We start from the raw sequence: 9,411 nt of genomic DNA on the forward strand, positions 1-9,411 counted from the left end.
TTGGACAGGCGCACAATTCATTTTCAGGCAACTAAAGTTTAGCAACCGCGAAACAAGAAAATATGGACCGTGGCAACAAATATCGGATGATCATGACGTGAAGAGCTGGCTCCCGAGGGTGATGATGGCAGTGCCATCGCCCATGACGGTCGTCAGGGTCATCTCCTTCTCCAGGATGCGGTCGAGCTCCGCCGCGACCAGCCGCATCTTGGGCCGCCTCCTCACCGCTGACGGGCTCAGGCACTGCATTGTCAGCCCGACCAGCTCCTTCATGCCCTCCGAGGTGAAGCTGCCGCCGAGCCTCGGGTCCGCCACCTCGTCTCCTGACGCCTCTAGCTGACACATTCAGCACGAAACTGGCGTCAATATAATGTGGTTGGATTTGAGTTTAGGTTAATTTTGAACGAAACGTCAACTAATATACTTTTATCAGAAGAACTCTTAGATATTACTACTACTTTTGTAAAAAAAAAAAACTGCAAAAATCACTATATTTAGTTGGAATGAAAATGTACTGAAAATTAGTATCACTGATTAATAATTACCCAATGAGCGAGAGATTCGGTTGATTCCGGAGAAACCAAGCTGGCGGCCTCCCTGCCGGTGATGAGCTCCAGAAGGAAAACCCCAAAGCTGTACACGTCGCTGCTCGCAGAGAGCTGTGCCAAGGAATGTGCCCTGAGAATGAACGAACGCGCACAGAGAAACGCAGGTGCACAAGAGTCAGACAATAGTGGTGATTACAGGACACAGCACACTGTGGACCAACGCATAACTACCAGACAAGAGTGTCTGGTGATTACAGGACGCAGCACACATGAACTGCAGAATAGTAATGTTCAGGGTTCAGAGAGACATACTCTGGATCCTGGTAGATGCCGGAACGGAACCCGTTCAGCGGCGAGCCGGGGTCCTCAAGCCCTCTGAGCAGCCGGTCGACTCCGGCGTCGGACACCTTGGCGATGAAGTTCTCGTCCACCAGCACGTTGCTCGTCTTGAAGCCCTTGTGGATCAATGGTGGCGCGAGGCTGTGCAGATGGTCAAGACCTGCAACGCAGTTCAGAGTTCAGACACTCTGTTTCTGAAACAAGCACAGTGGATTGTGTAATAAGTTCTGTGTTACCACCACCTTTGGCCGCTCCGATGGCGATCGAGAGCCTCTGCTTGAACTCCAGCCTTGTCATGGACTCTTTGCCGGTATCTGGTAAATTGATGTAGGGTCTGCGCATCAGCGTTCGGCTGTTTGCTGCTTCGAATTTGTGCGACAAGAATGGAGCTGTGCAACTGGAAATTACCGTATAGATGGCCGCAGACGCTGCCGTTGGGCAGGTGCTCGAAGACGAGCATCTGCAGACCCCCGTCCTGGCAGTAGCCGATGAGGGTCACCACGTTCCGGTGCCAGATCTCCGACTGCCTCCTCACCTGCAGCATAGGCGAATTCAGTCAGTACATTTCACCAACTCTCGCGTCAGTACAGAGGCAATTACTTCCTTGTCGAAACGAAAATCCGGCGGTTCAGAAACGTTCAAGAAGTAGCAGGGTTTCAGATGGGTTACCTCGTCGACGAAGTCTTGCCGTGGCGCGCCGACGCGGCGCTTGATGGCGACGACGGTGCCGTCGAGCAGGAGGCCCATGTAGACCTTGCCGAAGGTGCCGGCGCCGACGAGGTTGGCGTCGCTGAAGTTCTTGGTGGCGTGGGACATCTCCTCCAGCGTGAACCGCCTGGCGCCCTGGTAGTCCGGCGCCGACGACGTCCGGCCGCACCTGCCCCACTCCGCTGAGACCAAACGATTCGTGCATCACGATCACGCACGGCAATTACAAAAAGAAGAAATCGCAGCAGGATAATTTTTGCTAGTGTCAGGTAGTAAGTACCTAGCGTGGGAGGAGTTTCGTCGGAGGCGGTGTCGGAGGTCCGGCTACGGCGCCACCAGCAGAGCGCGGCGGCGACCGCCAGCAGCACCAGCAGGGCGACGGACGCGGCAACGCCGGCTACGACCGCGGTTGGCAATGCCATGATCCGGGCGACCGTGGCATCCCTGCGCGCACGCAAACCAAGAACTACGGGATCAGTCGCCGGCCGGCCGAGAGTCCGTGCCCCGGAGGCTCCCGGCGGTGCAGTGCTTGCGCTGAGCGCTAACCTGGGAAGAGCGACGACGGGGAGCCGCTATAGCTTCGGCATTCATCAATGCGGCGACGGAGCACGGTCAGCTCCGGACGGATCACTCCTCGAGCCGCCCGATCGGAGCAAGGAACGTACGGAAGCTGGACGACGGCCGGGCTGGGTGTTTTAAAGAGCAGAGCACGATGCGAGGGATGGATGCAATTGGGGCAGCTACCAGTAGCTGGTGCGCAATCAGAGGACGAACAGAGCAGCTAGGCCAGAGGCAGGCCAAGAAGACGCAGGTGGGCGATATGAAATGAATGCACATGGCAACTTGGACGTCCGCCATGCCGCGCATGCACGTGGAGAGGAAGCATTTCACCGCGGCGGCCAGGGCGGTGAAACGAACGAACGGGTCGCCTCTTCTTCACCGGGCGAGCGATTCTGCCATGGGCAGCTGGGAGCGGGACCCGGTCGTGCGCGGGCCCAGCCCGGTGCCTGTCCTGACCTTCGGCAAGCTGTCAACGTGGGGCCGGCCCGGGACCGCCCACAGGCCGCTTTGACCCGGCTGTGATAGGCTGGAGACCCGATCGAGCAAGGATGATGATAGAGATCTCATGATTATATCGTGCACTTGGCGTCTAGCGGCGGCCGGCCGGCCTGCCGGAGTGGCATGACGGCGGCGGCGCAGGGTTGCCTTGTGTTTGCTACCTGCTTCCAGATACTTCTTCTAGTATAAACTAGTGCAAATTGGGCAGCCTCGTGACAGCCAGCATGTATATTCGGTTGGTCGTGAAGGTACTTGCTTTACAAAAGAGAAGGATCCGGTATCGTGCAAGTACAAAATCGCGTCATCACACATGCCAACCTCGTCTCAGACCTTGAGGAAAACGAGGCTGGCTGGTACTCCAGTACAGCGCAGTGTTGGGCTCCTCCTCCATCGGTTCCAAGGAGGCCTAGGCGTGCGTGACAGACAATCAACCGAAAACACGTCCATGATGAGGTCAAGACGAATTTCTAGGGTTTTTACATCTCTGGTTTGGTAGTCTCTCTCGGCGCTTTATCACTATCAGATCCTCTAGGGAGTCATTTAATTTCCATTTTCGTTCTGACTGAGCATTTATTTATTTTCCAGAGATCGAAGCTGATTATTATTTTTCAGAAACATGCAGAGAAACATGGATTTGCTGCAATGCAATTACTGACTCGAGAATCTAAATGATTCAGACAGCAATGTGCAGATCTCTACAACTCTTTGCAGGCTAGCAGCGTGCTTGTTGATGAAATTCTATGCAGCGGGCAGGCAGCAAGGGGTCCAGTTAGATACTCCTCCATAAGACGTACGAGATCCAAATCTGAATCCCTTATCGATTCTTTTATCAGATTTGGTTGCCCATACAGACGCACACACTACAGATGAGTGTTTTGATCTGATGAAAAATGCAGTTCGAACATTGTTTTTTTCTTTGTTGCTCAACACACGCATCAGTGCATCACTAATTTCAGTATTTGTTCTGTCTGAAAATAATAATTAGTTTAGTCAAACTGTCTGCTCAAGTCCAAGTGGCCATGACTGAGTAACAATCTACTCATCTATGTGTTCAGACACTCATGTCCATCTGACCATACCCATGAAAGCAAAGTCAATTCTGAGTTGCCCAACATCAGGCGCTGATTGGATTGTCGTTTCACCGAGCTATATATAACCCTGTAAAAATATACAGGCCTCCATCCGTCCTTTTTTTCAAGGTGGAAATCAAACTGTGGCCGGTGATACACACTTGTAAAATAAATACGGATGTATAAAAATACACCGATTCCAAGCGGGGCCTCAGCTATATCTTACTAGCCTCCAGTAGTATATAATATCACTAGTAAAGCATGAACTACTGTATGCTTACAAGAATAGATCAGCTTCAGTGAACTTGGACTGCTCATGGAAATGATCTCAGATGCACTGTTCAGCTGTTCTCCTCCTGACACTAGTATATACTACCAATAGAAACATCTTCAGGGTGCACAATTACCAAAGAGAACAAAAATAGATAAAGAAGAGGGCACATGCACCATTCATCCATGCCCTTGTGCAGGTGAGAATCCAATGACTGTCACTAGAAAAGAAATACTAATGGCTGCATGACAGCTTCCACCCTGGATCATCGGGCAGACCTGTTGGATATACCCACTGTTTTGGTTTACCGAATGGGTATTTTTACCGAGGGGGATTAGTAAACGTGGTTACCATGGTTACCACGAAATTTTGAGCAAATTTCAAACGAAATTTCAAGTTCAATTTTGAATTCAATTTTTTTCAAAATAGATATAGATAGCACTTGAACTTATATTAGTTTAAAAAAGTCCAAGAAGGGAAAGTAGAACCAGCTACTTTTTGAACATGGAAATAGGTTGTTATCACCACACCAGAACTAACTATGTTGAAATAATTGATGCTGCCGTACTTTACTGTACAATTGAGCATTTAAATTCAAAAATTCAAAAAAAATCGATTTTTTGCTTGAAATTCCCATTTACCGAGGGGGGGGGGGGGGGGGTGGAAATACACGGTAACCATGGTAAATCTCAAAATTTCGACCGGTAACCAAAACCCTGGATATACCAGATCCATATGCTGAAATTAGTTAGCAAAATGTTGTCACCTATATTAGGCACCATGATCAAAGTGTTTATGTGGTTTGTCCATAAACAAGTTATTTTAACCAAGGACAACATGACAAAGCGTAATTGGACAGGACCTATTAGGTGTAGTTTCTGTGATCGGGATGAGACGATCAGGCACCTTTTTCTTGATTGCCCGTTAGCCAAAGTTTTATGGAGGACGGTCCATATTGCTTTTAATATTACTCCACCGAGTTCTGTCAACACGTTGTTTGGAACGTGGCTTAACGGGATAGAGCCCGAGTTAGCGAGACATATTCGTGTAGGAGTCTGCGCCTTGTGGTGGGCGCTCTGAAATTGCATAAATGATTTGGTTTTTAACAGGACAACACGCATTCATTTTTTGCAGGTCATTTTCAGAGCCACGACATTGATCCGTTCGTGGTCGCTACCCACTCCGACGGAGGCCAGGGAGCGTTTGGTTACTGGATCTATCCGCTGGGAGATGGTAGCTCGGGATATCTTCAACCGGTTTGGATGGCGGTCATGTAATAGGATAGGCAATTAGTTTACTTATCTCTTTCTTGCCAGCTGGTTGTGGCGTCCTTTATTAGGCTAGTTTTGTCTTCTAGCCTTTCTGGCTCCGTGTGAGCTACTTTTTACTTTTTTTTTGGAGACTTTGAGACCGTGTTGGAACCTATTTATTTGCTTTAATAAGATGGCTATATGCATCGTTCTGATGCAGAGGCCGGGGAATCCCCCCTTTTCGAAAAAAAATTTAGGCACCATGATAGTTTGACTAAAGATAGGGAGGTTGCTCCTGCTGGACTATAATAATTAAATAAGGATCCCAACTACAGTAGCTTGCAACTGAAAGTCTGCACATGAAAAACCTTAATGGCAGTTGTACTTTTTATGAAGTTTATTAAAACCTAGTGTTGATGATTATTGTATGTTAAAACAGGTTCTTGTATGGTGCACTGAATCTAGAGACCGTAGAAAGTTTCATTACATTTGCTTGTAATTGTAGTTGCAGCTTCTATTGAAGACGAAACAGTGCCAGAATCTGACAAGAGCCTCGTTCGAAAACGAAGAATCTGACAAGGCAAAGAAAAATTACAAGTTTGCCGGGAATGGAAAGGGAAAGCAAAACAGAGACAGAGACTGAATTGAACATCACATGCAGTTGTTGTATCGCCAATAAAAGGCTTAAGAAGATCCATTTGCAAGACTGTACCCAAACTGAAAGTGTCCAGAAAGGACTAGAGTAACAGAGTGTTGACGTATAAATGTATTGCCTAGTCTCTTCTATTAGATCGGTTTTTTGGTTGCATTGGCTAGAGCATGCACTTCTACACAGAGTTCTTGGCGTATTATTCTTTATCACACGATGTTTTTCTTCTATGGATAAAAAGTCGCTCAGATCTGTAAGAAAAATTATGGGGATCTCAATGTATGATCTCACGAATATAGCATCGGCTAAGACATAATCAAGTCTCAGTCGATTGAGAGTTAGCAAGACTGTTCGACATCTGAGGAGGCGTGCGTGACAATCAACCGAAAACACGTCAAAGATGAGGTCATGATGAATGTCAAGGGTTTTTACATCCTTGGTTTAGTCAGTAGCCTCTCTTGGCGCTTTATCACTTTCAGATCCTCAAGCGAGTCATTTCATGTTAGAGAAACGTGCATTTTTTTTTTCTGAACCATGCAAAGAAACATGGGTTTGCGGTGTAAACTGGGTTGATCTAACTGATTCAAACAGCAAGCAAATCTAAATGATTCAGACAGCAAGCAAATCTAAATGATTCAAACAACAACGTGCAAATCAATACAACTCTTTGCAGGCTAGCAGCACTGCAGATTTGCTTGCAAGGGGTCCAGTTAGATACTCCTCCGTGAGACAAGATCCAAATCTGAATCCGATATTGATTCTTTTATCAGATTTGCTTGCCCATACATGCACACACACACTACAGATGAGTGTTTGATCTGAAAATGCAGTTCGAACATGTTGTGTTTTCTGAATCAGACTGACTGGTTTCTTGAGTTGCTTAACACACACATCATTAGTCCCAGTACTTGTTACAGACACTGAAGAAAACTATATATTTAGTCAAACTGTCTGTTCTGTTCAAACTAGCACTGTTGGCTCAAGTCCAAGTGACCATGATTGAGTTTTCTACACATCCATGTTTCAGACACTCATGTCCATATCCATGAAAGCAAAGTCAATTCTGAGTTCCCCAACATCAGCTGTATCTTACTAGCCTACTATATATATAATATGAGATCACTAGTAAAGTAAATTATTGTATGCTTAGATGAATTGATAGATCAACTTCAGTGAACCTGGACTGCTCAGGGAAATGATCTCAGATGCACTGTTTCAGCTGTTCTCCTGATAGCACATAGCCATATACCAATAGGAACATCTTCAGGGTGCATAATTACCAAAGGGAACAAAATAAATAAATAAAGAAGAGTGATGCCCTTGTGCAGAGGAGAATCCAATGGCTGTCGCTAGAAAAGAAATACTTATGGCAGGATGCCAGTTTCCAGCCTGGATCGTGCAGAACTGTTGGATATACTTGATCGATAGTAGTTAGCAAAATGTTGCCATCAGCATTATATTAGGCACCGTGATAGTTTGACTAAAGATAGGGAGGTTGCTCATGCTGGACTATTATAATTAGATAAGGCTCCCAGCTAGCTAGCAACTGAAAGTCCGCGCAAGAAACCTTAACGGCAGGTGTACTTTTTAGGAACTTTATTAATAGTGGTGACGATTCTTGCATGTTGAAGTTCTTTAATGGTGCAGTTAATCTAGAGACTGTAGAAAGTTTCAGTACATTTGCTTGTAATTGTGCTTGCAGCTTCTGTCGAAAACGAAACACCTGATGACAAGAACCCCATTCAAAAAAGAAAGAAAGAACTGACAAGAACAAGAAGAACTACAAGCAAGAAACGTTAATGTGAGGTGTCCTGTTTAGAAAATTTATTAGCAGTGTTGATGATTCTTGCATGTTGAGGTTCTTGTATGGGGCTGTGAATCTGAGAATGTAGAAAGTTTCAGTACATTTGCTTGTAACTGTACTTGCAGCTTCTATTGAAAACGAAACAGTGCTGGAATCTGACAAGAAGCCCGTTGGAAAAAGAAAGAATATCTGACATGGACAACAAGAATGAATCACAAGTTTGCCGGGAATGGAAAGGGAAAGCAAAACAGAGACAGAGACAGAGACATAGACTGAATTAAACATCACATGCAGATGTTTGCAAGTTGCCAATACGAGTGGAAGGCTTAAGAATATCCATTGCAAGACTAGACGTGGCGTGTTATTTATCACACGATTTTTTCTTGTGTGAGTTAAAAGTCCTCCAGGTTTACAAGGAGACCAAGCATGAGTTGCATGGCAGAGCCCTGAGATGAGAGCCCTGCACCTGCTAGCCCATTGGCATGGTAGTTCGCGATGAGAGCAACTCCAACGGGCCGACCCAAACGGACGGCGCTTTCGTCCGCTTTTTATCCGTTTGGGTCGGCCGCCCGCCGGGCGTCCGCCCTCTTTTAGATTTAGGTCGGCAGTGCGCCCAACGCGCCAACCTATTTCATGACCGCGCGCGCTATAGATCATGCCAGCGGCCATGTCGTCGCCCTGGTTTTGGCGCTCCAGCGCGCGGGAAAGGTTCGCCCGCGCGCCACGGCCGACACTCGTTATAAGAAGTCGCTCCCTCCACACTCTGTCCGCCGCCCACTCGTCTCGCCCCCTCTCATTAGCCTCGCCACCTCTGCGCCATCATGTCGATTCGTCGCGTGGGCGCTTCGGATTTTCGCGGAGTCCGCGAGCGCCGCTCCGGCGCCTTCTCCTCCGAGATCTGGTTTGGCGAGAAACGACTCATCCTCGACACCTTCGACACCGCAGAGGAGGCGGCCCGCGCGCACGACGCGGCGGCGTGGCGCCTCCTGAGGCCTCGTGGGGGGATGAATTTTCCCGATGTGTCGAGCCAGCGGGCGCAGGATCTCGCGCCTCTCCCGCGGCTTTTCACCGACCAGGATCGTCGTGTCCACCGGAGGCGGCAGCGTCGCCTCGCCATCGCCGAGATGGACATGGAAGCCATGGTGGTGTGGCGCGAACGCTTCCCACAGGACATCGTCGACGAGCGCCAGTTCTACAAGCAAAGGAGGACGGAAAGGGAGGCGAGGAGGACGGAGCGAGCCGCCTATCGGGAGGACAAGGGTGCGCGGAAGCAGGCCGCTCAATTGAAACTGAAGCTACGAGAAACGTCGGGGTGGTACTTCGAGGACGAGCAGTATGCTGACGCCTACATTCATACGTCGGAGGAGGACATTACCGAGTCGGAGTCGGAAAGCGACGACGAATAGTTGGTCTTTTCTTTTATCTGTATACGCTAGAACTGTCTATGTATCCTTTTTCTATCGGAAAAATGACCGGCGGCGTCGGCGACGAAGCAGGCGGGCTAGGGTGTGCGGTTGGGGGAGCGGCGGTGGGAAACAGTTTGCTCCCCGGCGGCAAGACGGCGGTGGCGGGGTGACGGGGGAGTGAGCGGCGTTGCTGGGCGGATGTGGAGGCGGCGGCAGCTGGCAGAGTCATCGGCGAAAAAGGGCGGCGGAGTCGGCGACGAAGGAGGCGGGCGAGGGTTGCTGTTGGCTAGGGGGTGGGGGGTGGGGG

At 48.7% G+C, this 9,411-nt stretch overlaps 1 protein-coding gene and 1 long non-coding RNA gene across 2 annotated transcripts; one reads left to right on the forward strand and one right to left on the reverse strand.

Annotated features, from left to right (window-relative positions):
- Positions 1 to 2,396, reverse strand: LOC109785801 (leucine-rich repeat receptor protein kinase HPCA1). Its single transcript, XM_020344386.3, has 8 exons — positions 2,142 to 2,396; positions 1,876 to 2,039; positions 1,557 to 1,777; positions 1,296 to 1,422; positions 1,130 to 1,201; positions 861 to 1,047; positions 546 to 678; positions 1 to 336 (listed from the first exon to the last, which is right to left on the reverse strand). Exons 2-8 carry the CDS (start codon positions 2,015 to 2,017, stop codon positions 91 to 93), a joined length of 1,128 nt encoding a protein of 375 aa, XP_020199975.1. The 5' UTR covers positions 2,018 to 2,039; positions 2,142 to 2,396; the 3' UTR covers positions 1 to 90.
- Positions 2,397 to 2,988: 592 nt separating this feature from the next.
- LOC120976989 (uncharacterized) lies at positions 2,989 to 7,649 on the forward strand. The gene is made up of 3 exons (XR_005773785.3): positions 2,989 to 3,107; positions 3,267 to 3,444; positions 5,130 to 7,649. It is a non-coding gene; the product is annotated as an uncharacterized lncRNA (long non-coding RNA).
- Positions 7,650 to 9,411: the final 1,762 nt, after the last annotated feature.

The sequence above is a fragment of the Aegilops tauschii genome, chromosome 3 (genome assembly GCF_002575655.3).
Source record: "Aegilops tauschii subsp. strangulata cultivar AL8/78 chromosome 3, Aet v6.0, whole genome shotgun sequence".
NCBI classification, from domain to species: Eukaryota; Viridiplantae; Streptophyta; class Magnoliopsida; order Poales; family Poaceae; genus Aegilops; species Aegilops tauschii.